The 13,144-nt window shown below is 42.2% G+C and overlaps 1 protein-coding gene across 1 annotated transcript; it reads left to right on the top strand.

The window, feature by feature from the left end:
- The first annotated feature begins 7,310 nt into the window (after nucleotides 1-7,310).
- On the top strand, nucleotides 7,311-11,344 carry smim13 (small integral membrane protein 13). Its single transcript, XM_034161304.1, has 3 exons — nucleotides 7,311-7,610; nucleotides 7,693-7,774; nucleotides 10,783-11,344. The coding sequence occupies exons 2-3, from the start codon at nucleotides 7,699-7,701 to the stop codon at nucleotides 10,971-10,973; spliced, it is 267 nt and encodes an 88-aa protein (XP_034017195.1). The 5' UTR covers nucleotides 7,311-7,610; nucleotides 7,693-7,698; the 3' UTR covers nucleotides 10,974-11,344.
- The last annotated feature ends 1,800 nt before the right edge of the window (nucleotides 11,345-13,144 follow it).

Raw genomic sequence — 13,144 nt, 5'->3', positions numbered from 1 at the left:
AAGCCGAGGAACTGTTGCAGCTTCCTACGGCTTGTCGGTTGGGGCCAATCTCTCACCGCCGCAACCTTGGCCGGATCAGGGGCAACGGAGTTGGAAGAGATTATGAACCCCAGGAAGGACAAAGAAGTGCGGTGGAACTTCTCACCCTTCACAAACAGCCGGTTCTCCAACAACCGCTGCAGGATCTGACGTACATGCTTGACATGAGTCTCAGGATCCGGGGAAAAGATGAGTATATTGTCCAGGTATACAAAGACGAATCGGTGCAGGAAGTCCCACAAGATGTCATTTACCAAAGCTTGGAACGTCACGGGGGCGTTGGTGAGGCCGAAAGGCATGACCAGGTACTCAAAGTGACCTAACGGGGTGTTAAATGCCGTCTTCCATTCGTCTCCCTTCCGGATCCGAACCAGGTGGTACGCATTCCTAAGATCCAGTTTGGTGAAAATTTTGGCTCCATGCGGGGGCGTGAACACTGAATCCAACAGGGGCAACGGGTATCGGTTGCGAACCGTAATCTCGTTCAGCCCTCTGTAATCAATGCATGGACGGAGTCCGCCGTCTTTCTTGCCCACAAAAAAGAAACCAGCACCCATCGGGAAGGTGGAGTTCTGTATCAGCCCGGCAGTTAACGAGTCCCGGATGTAGGTTTCCATTGATTCGCGCTCTGGATGTGAGAGGTTGTACAACCTGCTGGACGGGAACTCAACGCCCGGGATCAAATCAATGGCGCAATCGTACGGACGGTGTGGGGGAAGAGTGAGTGCCAGATCTTTGCCGAAGACGTCAGCGAAATCGTGGTACTCCTCAGGCATCGCCATCAGATTGGGGGGGACTTTAACCTCCTCGTTAGCAGTCAAACTGGGGGGAACCGAGGATCCTAAACACTTCCGGTGGCAGGTTTCGCTCCACTGAGCCACAACCCCAGACGGCCAATCAATCCGGGGATTGTGTTTTATCATCCATGGGAAGCCCAAAATTACGCGGGAGGTATAAGGTGTTACAAAAAACACAATCTCCTCCCGATGATTCCCAGACACAACCAATGTCACGGGCTGTGTCTTGTGTGTGATTAAAGGAAGAAGGGTGCCATCTAGCGCCCGTACCTTCAATGGTGACGGAAGGGCCACTAGAGGGAGCCCTACTTCCTTTGCCCATCTGCTGTCCAACAGATTCCCTTCCGACCCCGTGTCCACCAGTGCTGGGGCATGAAGGGTTACATCCCCACTCAGGATCGTAACTGGGAGTCGTAAAGATTTACGTGCACACCCCTCATGCGTGTTATGACCCACCCTTAGCCCAGTCTCTAAAGGCGAGTGTTGTTGTTTTGACCGTTTGGGGCAGTCTTTCTGTATGTGCTCCTTTGAGCTGCAAAGGAAACACTCCCCATTGGCCAGCCTCCTCAATCTGTCATCTGGTTTCATTTTAGCCCTGCTCGTTTCCCTAGCAACGTCAGCAGGGGGAGCTGTTGCCACACGGAGTCCTCTGGCTGTGGAGCATGGGGAAGATGGCTCCCTTTCGGACCCGGAAGGAAGAGGGATGGCTCGTGCCTGACCACGCCCTTCGCCTCGCTCCCGTCGACGTTCTTCTAATCGATTGTCTAATCGTATGACCAGGTCGATAAGCCCATCTAAATCCCGCGGCTCGTCCTTAGCCACCAGGTGCTCCTTAAGGACCAGTGACAGTCTGTTTACAAAGGCGTCACGGAGTGCAACAGTATTCCAGCCGGCCCTCGCTGCCGTGATGCGGAAGGCGACTGCATACTCGGCCGCACCCCTGTCTCATAGAAGCAGTCTCGCCTCTCTTAGGATGATCGAACACCAGTCTGAACTCCCTCACAAACTCAGTATATGTTGTTAGGAGCCGTGAATCCTGCTCCCAGAGCGCCGTAGCCCAGGCGCGTGCCTCACCTCGAAGCAAATTAACAACATAAGCCACCCGGCTGGAGTCCAACGCGTACATGACGGGACGCTGTGCAAAGACGAGTGAACACTGCATTAAAAAGTCTGTGCACGTCTCTACACAACCTCCGTACGGTTCCGGGGGACTTATGTATGCTTCAGGGGACGGTGGGGGGGTTTGTTTTGAACGACCATTGGAACGTCTATATTCGGCACCAGGTCAGCAGGAGGAGGAGCTGCAGCCGCGCCCCGTGTGGGCGCTTCCACCTGTGCGGTGAGAGCCTCCATCCTATGATCGAGTATGACGTTCTGCTCGGTCACTAAGTCCAACCGAGCAGTGAAGGTGGTCAGGATTTGCTGCAACTCACCTAACACGCCTACTGCTGGCGCCTGTGCACCCTGTTCTTCCATTGGTTGTTCACTCAATGGTTGACGCCCCTCGGGATCCATGACGTTGGCCGAGATATCCTGTTGGGAAAGTGTAGTGACACGGACCCACAACAGGGGGCGTAAATGAACGGACAATGGATGAACCAAAAGATAACAATTTACTGTTGTGAATGTGCACAACGGAATACAGACAATCACAGATTTAGAATTCAGCCAATATACAAAGGTGACATGTGGGCAGGCTCGAGGATAGAAGACGTCTGTCCAGAGAAGAGCCGGGTCCCACACGATTTCCACTGCCAACGGATCTGGAGCACACTGGAGCCGCCAAGTCCTGAATCCCCAGGTGGCCACCGTCTCCAGCTGTCAGACCTGGTACTGCTGGCAGGAAGCAGAAACAGCTTATTGTGGGTGAGTGCGCACCCAGAAAAACAGTCAGCAAACAGTCAGTTTCTTTCTGTAGGAAAATCTCCACCTCCTACAAAGGAACACAGTTCATGCAGAGCCTGAAAGTGCTACTTATCTGGTTTGGAGTGAGGGGTGAAGAACGTCACTCCTCTACAAACCACAAACCCAGCTCCCAGCTGAAAGTAGTTAACAGGTACTCCTGCAAAACTCAGAGAATAAGAACACGTGCGTACGGCACAGACAAACGGCTGAGAGTTTTACCTGACGGGTAGAACGATATCTCGGCAGGGAGGTGGAGTTGCCGTCCGGCTTTTATGGATGGATGAAATGATGAGATGATGAGTGGCACCTGCCACTCACGGCTGCTTCCTCGAGGCAGCTGCGCCCTCTCGTGCCTGAAGCCCGCACTTCAGGCAGGGCGCCCTCTGGTGGTGGGCCAGCAGTACCTCCTCTTCAGCGGCCCACACAACAATTTTAATGTTAAAAAATAAGTATTCATGTTAAAAATAATTAACTAATTAAGTAATTAACTTCAAAGTGAAAGGAAATCTCTACAACACATTCCAAATTTAAAAAAATATGATGACATGCGCTTTCTGTTTTGTTGTTGATTGTTTTAACTGAAGCCAAAGGTATAGTAATGGTCTTAGAAATGTTATTTTACACATTGAAGGCTGAAATTAAGTATTTTTGGTGCTTTCACTCAAATGAACAAGTTGCTTCAGAAAATGACTTGCTGTTTTTGGAACACTTGGAAAAAGTTTCAAAATGTATTCACTGTTATGACATGCTGAAAACACTAAAATAAACAATTACTTCATAATGATTCATTGTTACTAAAGGGTTAAAACAGTGAAAAATCCAAAGGTTCCAAAAGTAATGAATGATTTTAGTACATTCAAAACAATAAATGCAGCAATAGGTTCAGAAAAAAACTCAGTACTTCAGAAAGCTCGAACAATTTCTTTGGAATGATTCATGGTTGGTAAAAGGACAAGATGGTGAACAACTCAAATGGCAATACACATTTTTGATACAATGAAAATAAATAAGTTGCTTCAGAAATGACTCAGCGCTTTGAAATGCTCAAAACACTAAACAAAACAATTTCTTCAGAACTAATTGTTTCTGAAGGTTCAAGATCTCAAATAAACCACACACACACACACACACACACACACACACACACACACACACACACACACACACACACACACACACACACACACTCTCACTCATCTTCAACCGCTTAGTCCAATCAAGGGCCGCGGGGGCTGGAACCTATCCCAGCAGTCATAGAGCGCAAGGCGGGGTACACCCAGCACAGGATGCCAGTCTGTCGCAGGGTCACAAACAGACAAATAAACACATTCACAGCCACTCGCACACCTATGGACAATTTAAAGATTCCAATCCACCTAACCCGCATGTCTTTGGATGCGGGAGGAAACTGGAGCACCTGGAGGAAACCCACACAAACATGGGGAGAACATGCAAACTCCACACAGAAAGGCCACAGATGGGAATTGAACCCATGACCTTCTCGCTGTGAGGCAACAGTGCTAACCACTAAGTCACCATGCTGCTACAAATAAACCAATGCTTCCTAAAATTTTCAACAGTGTTTATACATTTGAAACAATACATGAAGTGATATTGTGCATTTTGGAGTATAACTTTGTGCTTCCAAATGCTCAAAATACTTAAAGAAACAATTTTTTTAGAACGAGTCACTGTTTCTAAAGACCAAACAAACCAAAGGTTCAAAAAGTAATAAAAGGTTTTGATACACTCAAAATAGTGAAGCACAAGATTCAGAAAATGGCTCACTGTGTTGAAATGCTCAAAACACTAAATGAAATAATTTCTTTAGAATGACACTATTTTTAAAGGCTTACCTAGGGTGGTAAAAAAGAAAAAGACAAAAATCTTTAAAAAGTAATACACTGTTTTAATACACTAAGAACAACAAATAAGCATTAGCTGTAGATAAATGGTTGGTTATTTAGAAACACTCAAAGTACTAAATGAAGATATTGTGCAATAAAATGATTCAGTGTTTTGAACCCTCTGAAACACTGTGATGGTCACATCTGGAGCACAATAATAAATCAACTTCAGTGGTTGATATCCAACAAAATAACAAGCCTGACAGCCGATAGATACACGTATAGACATGTGGCGCTGTTGGGGGATTTTATACAGAGGAGAAAATGCTTTGATTGGCAGGATAAGAGGAAAATTGACGTAGGCGCTTCAACTTACAGTTTCTGTCACCTCATACTGAATCTTTATTTTCAAAAGGCGCACTCTCTTCCCGTAATGACTCAGCGCCTTTGAAAAAGGAAAAATATAAGCACATTTGACCTCCTTTACATACTTTCTGCATTATAGCATGTTTCACATGTTAAGAAACTTTTCCAAGACGGAAACATTTAAGGCACAACAGTCCGGAGTAGATGAACAGTAAAGACAACAGCATCGTCTCCAAATGTCACACGGTGCAGCTAAACACAATCTGATGAGAATGTTTTATTATTTTAATGCTGTGTCGACTTTTATCCAAGTTTACACAAAAGAGATTATCATTTTGGGACAAGGAGCTTTTTTTTTTTTTTTTTTTTTTTTTTGTCAAGCACATTTGACCACTAGATGTCGCAAACGAGTGATTTGAAGTTTGAAAACTAGCATGCTTCAGTTGACTAAATCTGCTATGGCTAGCAATAACTTTCATTATTAAATAAAATTTTTTTAATGATTCATTGCTTATTTAAGTCATTATGTTATCTTTTTAATGCCATTTCAATTGCCCTTAAAACGATACAATGTTTTCGCATTTCTCTGCTCTGTCAACACCAGTCAAATATCTAACCATGGATGACCTCACTTCTTCCTCCAAGAATCAAGACTCAGTTAGATCCATTTAATGTGGGTCATTGTTGGAATATACAGCCACAATTTCTCACAAATGTCATGTCATGTTTCCTAAGCTAAACCAAGATGTTTCTATCTTGAAGCTGCATCACCACTAAAAAGACTCAACTCATGGCAGGTCTAGAAGCTTCTGCCACATCCACCACACTACAGAACCGCCTTGGGTCCTTCAGCAGGACAATCATAAACTCAGACACTCACTGAGCTTCTGAAGTCCTGCAATCAGGGGATCTACTAATTCTGCAAAGATCACACCATCATCTAAGCCACTGTTCTCCACAAACCTAGCCAACACTTAAGCCATCAAACATCGAACAGAATACGAACCAGAACACATCCCCGAAAAACACTAGAATTCACTGGGAAGAGAGATTCTGACCCCATTCCACTCAGTACTCACAGTACTGGTGCATAACCCAGCTTTCATGTCCAGCAACTTTTTGAAGATCCTGCAAAATTTCAAATATCCCAGAGAGCAGCCCAGATAACTACATCAAACATTGGGTGAAAATCAACATATGCTGCAAAGAAGCACTACGAGTAGTTCTGTTGTAGTAGCACTACAACAGAAGAACATAAGTGAAGAATTGTATGTTTCAGCCTTTTCCACCAACAGGGAACCAGTTCAGCTCTTGTTTGCGTAGAGGTTTGCTGTGCATTGACGTGAACTCTCGATCTCTGGCATATGGGAGGCAGGTTATCTATCCCAAAGGCTAAAACCCAGGGCTCTGGCCTTGTGGCCAGAGAATCATTTTACCTGTTGTAGCTGTTGGAGAATGCAGTTTTTACTCACTGCTATCGCATTGACTTGGTCACGGCCACGTCACTACCACTTTACTTCTATGTCAGGTGAGTTACTGGTGTAAAAATACGCGGCTGTTTTACCATAGAGATATATTGTGTATTTGGGAGTGGTATTTGCTCTTGAATTCCATATTTAAGTAATTATTTGTTTGTATTTACTTATATTTCTGTTGTTGAGACTTTAGCGTGGCTTTCAACTATTCAGATGGTTTGGATAATATTGCCTTGGAGCGATACAAAACCACATTAGCAGCAGCAAGACTGGCATCTTGTCTGTACCAACTTGAAGCTGGACGATGGAAAAATTATCCCACACAATGGCCAGATGTTCAGTATCCTGATATTTATTCCTACCTCATAGACACACAAGGTATTTATGAAAGTAATTTGTATTTTATATAATTTATGTCATGTATGCACTGTGAATTGCGAGTCTGCCCCAGCAGGGGCAATGCTGCTGAGTATGTCCTCCAAAAGTAAAGCATGTTACTGATTGATGTCATGCATAATCCTCTTTGTGTGTCATCATTATGTTTTATGAAATACTGGCCTGTGCCGAGGAGGACCATGCTCCCCAAATTATGCATTCTATGTTTTATTTTTAATATCGTGATGGATTTTATTTGTCTTTCTCGCTTTGTTGGTACAACCCACTGCCTCGCATTGCCCAGGCATTTTAAAAAACAAAAATAGTAAATGAAAAAACTCACATCAACTTACACTGTCTGGAAAACAGCTGTTTTTTTCAGCACGAACTATGACTCTTTTCATGACACTGGTTCACTTGATGGCACCATGCAAGAGCACCATGTCTAGTCATTCCCTGTTGGGGAATGCACAGTGAACTACATTACCCAGAAGTCAAGTGGGCCACGCGCACGTGCAGTTTGAGTCTGTTTCGTGACGCTGATTTTTGTTGTTACTCAAAGGCAGCAGCAGATATATAAACATATTGCAATAATGTAGTAATATTACGTAAAGAAGAGGGACGTTAACCCTGTCAAGAGCAAATACTTCATGACGTCGTCGTCGTCGTCCGCGGTTTGAGGAGTGTTTGTCGAAGTCCCACGGCTCTTTATCCTGGTTGGCTAACTTGGTTAGCTCACAGCTACGTGCTAGCTGGGAAGAAGCGATGCGGCTCAGTTTATTCTGAAGGAAGCTAGTTGTGCTAACGTAAGCTAACGAGCCTTTATTGTTTTATGTTCAACTAAGCTGTTTTCCCCTCCTTCTTCTTAATGCTGTATTTGTTGTCCAGGTTAAGATGTGGCAGAGTGTCGGGCTCACACTGCTTGTCATTGTGGCCACACTTTTCTGTGTGCTGCTCTTTATGCTACTGGGTGAGTTTCAACAAAAACGTCCATAAGCTTTGTGATACTGTTTCAAACATGACGGTACAGTCGGTACAAGTTGGTGTTATTTCTGATCCTTTGTGCGAACAGTAAAGTAAGGTGACCGTGTGCTTAAATTGTGTGTGGTCGACAAGTTTCCATTTCGGTAAGCGGTTTCTATTTTTATCATAACTAAGCAGCCGGTGTGTTTTGCTTTACAGCTTTTTCCTCTACATACTGCAAACAATCACATTTCTACCACAGGGGAAAATTAGACTGAAATTTTTGGCTGCCCCCCATCTGTCAGCCGGTTCTCTGAAGACACATGGCCAGTTATATGTGATTTTTCTGTATATGTTGGTGATGATTAGATTTTTAGGCGGATGAGGGTCCAGGATAATGTTCCATTTAATTAAATCAGTATGATGCATCCTTGGTTGTTTTTTATGTTAGTTTTACTTTGGCTAAACAGCGATCCCTATCGCCACTGTATTGCAACTGCAGGGATGATACTGTAAAATTTTCCTTTTCTGGTTAACCCTTTGGGGTCCGAGGGCATTTTTTGGACAGTTCGCCTGGCATAAATGTTTTATTATTGCTGTTAACAGCTCTCCCTGCATCCGACAGTCAAGTTTTATGTCTCTTTTTTTCAGGACAACCTGTGTTTTCATAATATATATGCTTTTGTTGTGTTTTATAAGTGTAATAAATGTTTACAATAAAAAATAAGGAAGTAAAAAGTAAAGTGGAAAATAATTTTCCACACACATTTATTCAAAACACACAGCAAACTATAATAAACAACTGTTTTGACACTTTATAAAGGTAATTTGAGGTCTTATGTGAAAGACTGTACAACAAAAAGGTTCAAACTATAAACACAAATGCACATTTTGAACATTATGTATTTTTTTGTCTTCATGGTAAAAGCAACACAGTTATCCAGTAACATTCACATGCAAACTAGTGGAGCAATCCTGATAGTCTGCTCCGTGTGCTTTCACTGACTGCTGTGCGTAATGGCGCAGGGTGCATTTGGAGCCCAATAGTATGTACTCATTGGAGCACCCAGGGGGCTATTCAAACGGGCCAACTAATAACATATCAGTCCTGAAAATGATCTTTGGCTTTTCACATGAGGTGAATCTGCCCTACGATTGGATTTTGGAAAACCATGTGACGGTGAACCAATTCTGATTGGACACTCACATTGCGCACGTCATCACACAGCTTCTATGAGGAGTACAAAGATGGCTGATGGCTGGCTCGAAAGTCCACGGAGTTAACTTTTCAGCAACAAAAGTAAGTTTCTATCTCATATCATTAAAAAGTTTATTATAATTTAGTAAAGCTTGGTCTTAGCCATCGTATACGACGGCGTCGGCCCCAGAGGGTTAAATATGATTGGAGTTTAATGATAATTGTCTTCAGTGACCCACAATTATATATCAGAGCGCCTATCCACAGCTAGGTTGGTAAATAATGCCAGAGACCCCACTTACCCTGCTCCCCGCTACCACAAAGTACAGATTGTCATCCCTGCACTGAAAGGTACTATACATCTGTCACCTGTTTTTGCACAGTCCCACTCCACTACCTTATATTTATATTTATTTAACTGAACATAGTTTTGCCTATATGACTCTTTTACTTCTTACAGAAGTGTTCTTTCTTTTCTTGTTTTCATTGTTTATGTACCAATAACACCAGATCAAATTCCTTGTATATGTGAACTTACTTGGCAATGAATTTGATTTTATTTGTGATTCTATAAGCAGAATTAGGTTCAAAATATATTGTTTTTGTAAGTCCATTATCTGCACTTCTGTACGCTCTTTGTGTCATCCTCACAAACACCTCTGGTTAAAGGGCCTAATGTGGACTTTCACCACACACACTGTATAACTTATTAACCTTTATGCTTATTTTTGTGTATGCATGTTAACCCCACAACCTGCTGGCAAATTGAAATGGCAGTTAATAATAATGATTAAAAAAAATACTTTTTTCATAACTAGATGCTGTAAAACTAAAATGTCAGGTTTTCACATTTCCTGATGGTCCATGAACTAATGATGCAATGTAAACCTTAAATTTGGTTGAGAAACACACACACTCCATATGGTAGCTGTTGACTGCGAAAGATCTTATACTGTGTTGATATCAACTTTTCAGATTATCAGGAGGGAAGATAATTTCCATTGAAATCTAGAAGAACAATATAAGATAAGACTTTATTGATCTCACAGTGGAGAAATTCACAACATGTGCCATAAAATGTAATAAAATGCCTTGTAATGTGTTCTCTGTTGCTCTGACTCCATTATTACACATTAATTTCAAGTAGCAGAGTATTTGTCTTGCTAACTGAATTGTATCATGCATAAAGTAGCTTGTAATATTGAGAGTGTAGTCCAGAAATGTGTCAATTATAGGAGTCACTTAAGCAAAAAGTAGTGTTTTTGCAGGCAGCTTCCCCTATTGTTGGTGCCCTAATCTGCCCACTGAAAATTTTAAATTTTCAGGGCTCCCGTCATCGCCGATTGACACCATTCAAAATAAAGTTGGACATTGGTGCATGTCTTTTTCAGTTTCAAAAGGTTTTTTTTTTTTCCCCATAAAATTCTATTTTGGCCCTCAAGAAACTGACCTTTGTAAAAGCCCGAAGATGCAACGACTTGTTTTTGTCGACTGCTTACTTTTGTAAAATAATTTTTTTGTTTGTTTTGCACACACAAATTAAGACTTGTAGTGATATAGCCAGTCGAGTGATGACATCTAAATGCTTCACTTCCTCCTCAGCAAACCCAGAGCCTGTCCCTGCTTTGAAGATGTTGCTTTCAGTTCTCCTGATGACCATTTTTCATGTGTTCCTGACATTCTTTCTGCCATATTTGGAGGGGAAAAATAGAGCCGACTGATATGTTGCAGGTTTTTAAAGTATGACACTGTAGTGCCTCTTATATGTCAATAAATAACTTTTTTTTTTCTTTCCCCTCCTCCTTTCAACACCTTAGGTTGGTATGTAGTCTGGCAGCTCTTCCTGTCCAAGTTCAAATTCCTCCGTGAGCTTGTTGGAGATGCTGGTACCCCGCAGGCTGAAACTCAGCCATCTGAAAACAAGAGTGACCGCTTTTCTAACAACCCTCCACGAAATCGACTCAGGACTGCACGCCAAAGAGCTGCCTCACCAGAAAGTAATTCATAGAGCATCCAGATGGCCTGTGTTGTCTTTATATGTTTGTCGGACACTCATCAGAGCTCTACAGGTGTTACATGTGACCTTTTTAAAAGATGTTCCACTGTCCCAGGACACTTTATACCGACCAGTTGGAGCTGGTTTTAAAAGGAAAAGCCATTTAAGCTGCTGTCTATACTTCTGTGCCACCTGTCCAGGTGTGTGTGTGTGCGCGCGCACATTATATTAGTGATCAACAGCGATGTGGACCCAGCCAGGACTGTTGGGTTTCACGAGCTGCCAAGCTGCTTCCTGCCACTCAGATGGAGCCTGAAGAACCTCCATCACACAGACATAAGTTGCATCTTGTTGTTACATGTGCACACATTTTGTTAGACTTTACTGGAGCGAGTTGTGCTTTGAAGAATGGTTTCAAAATGAGAAAAAAAGATACTGACAAATTAATACACAGATAAGTTGATTTCTGCAACGAAATACTATCAAGTGGACTGATAGAAATTTTTATGCTGTTGTATTTTTTATTTTTTTATTTTTTTTTTAATTTATTTTTGTCCAGGTCATGCCCGACCTACCTTCTGTAAAATGGTAAATCCTTTAAGGTTGCGCTGCATGGGACACAACATGAAGCAGATTCAACAGGAAATCAGGCTGATACTGTCCTGGTTGATGATCTATCATTAGAATGGAACTCTTCTGAAGCCAGTATCTGACTGTTTTGGGTTCCGTCAAGTTTTGAGCGTGATTAAAGCTCCTTTTTCCACAAGGAAACAATATTCCCTGGTGCACTTTATTATGAAGTTCTTTTAGCTTAGAGTATCTGTTTCTAGATAACTTCCTAGTCCAGAAATCCACACTGTATACTGGCTGCAAACAAATGTTTGGTGGGTATATAGGCATCATTCTCTGTCTTGTATGCACAACTCATCCTCGAATGGTTTGTGGATTTCAAGGAAACTTCACATAAAGGTAGCACGCCTTATGAATGTGTGCATGATGCAAAATAATTCACACGACAAGTAACGAAAGCTGCTGGGGATTCTGTGCAAAGTAAAAGTTGAGCAGAGCAGCGTCTGCTGTAGTGACTTTACATGTTCATTGTCTGCTGTTTCCTACACTTTAAAACAGGATCATCTTCTGGTAACAAGTCACACTTTGTTGTGACCACTGTGCTCATGTGCCAGAACCACCTGACACAAATGCACATCCTCATCTTGATGTGTTGCATCTCGATGGGTTGTCCCGTGTGACGCCTGCTTTAGGTGATGACCAACAACAGGATTTCATTTTTGAAGCGAGTGTTCTGTTAGAGCCTCTCTTTTACCCTTTTTTTTATATATATATATATATATATATATATATATATATATATATATATATATATATATATATATATATATATTCACAGTTGAAGAGTTACAGAAAGTTTGTGCACTGATGTTTGGAAACATTTGCACCCAATGGCTGGTTTAACAGGGTGTTGTGCTGGAGAAAAACCTTCCCGCGTTGTCAGAGCATCTCTCCTGTTCTCTGTGCCTCACTGTATTGAAGCCATTGTCAGCGGCATCCACTGTTTCGTTTTTCCAACCAGCAGTAGCTTGGTTACCATCACGAGATTAAAGGAATAAAAATGCCTCAAGACATCATTATTGTTTATCCAACAGACCTTCAGGTAGAGACCGTGGCAGCAGTTGTTTGCAGGACCTTGAAATAACGTCATAAATGTCCAATTTGCTCCTGATTTAGAAAAGTCACTGGTGGATGAAACGGAGACTGGACTAATTGTAGACTTCACATGTAATACGTATCAATTTATATGTGGAAAAATAAACATTGTTAACCACATCACATGGATTGTTTTTTTTTCCCTGCCACAGTTTGCTTCATATGTGATTCACTGTGTCCAGTTGAAAGACAGTCATGTGCAGTAGTTAGTCACATTGATAGTTACGCAGTCTGTGTTTTTGATCACAAAAATGTATAACATTCCTAGAGGTAGCTGTAGCCAGGTAGGGCTTATGGAGAGATTTAACATGCATTTTATTTTTGGGGGTGAGGTAAACAAACAAAAAAAACCCCTCCAATCTTGTTGGAAAGTACACCACAATATTTCTTTGGCTGCAAGGATTCTAAACAGATTCTATGGCCAAAATATGAAGGAGTTTAAAACCGCCTGCAAGCTG

This window comes from Thalassophryne amazonica, chromosome 20 (genome assembly GCF_902500255.1).
Source record: "Thalassophryne amazonica chromosome 20, fThaAma1.1, whole genome shotgun sequence".
Classification (NCBI taxonomy): domain Eukaryota; kingdom Metazoa; phylum Chordata; class Actinopteri; order Batrachoidiformes; family Batrachoididae; genus Thalassophryne; species Thalassophryne amazonica.
The sequence above is the reverse complement of the archived record's forward strand: the minus strand, read 5'-3'. Positions and strand labels throughout refer to the sequence as shown.

Excerpts from the sequence above, each read along its gene's own strand:
- smim13 (XM_034161304.1), top strand. The coding sequence starts at position 7,699 with ATGTGGCAGAGTGTCGGGCTCACACTGCTTGTCATTGTGGCCACACTT. Across the intron at positions 7,775-10,782 it reads GCTGCTCTTTATGCTACTGG|GTTGGTATGTAGTCTGGCAG; the intron begins GTGAGTTTCAAC and ends TCAACACCTTAG.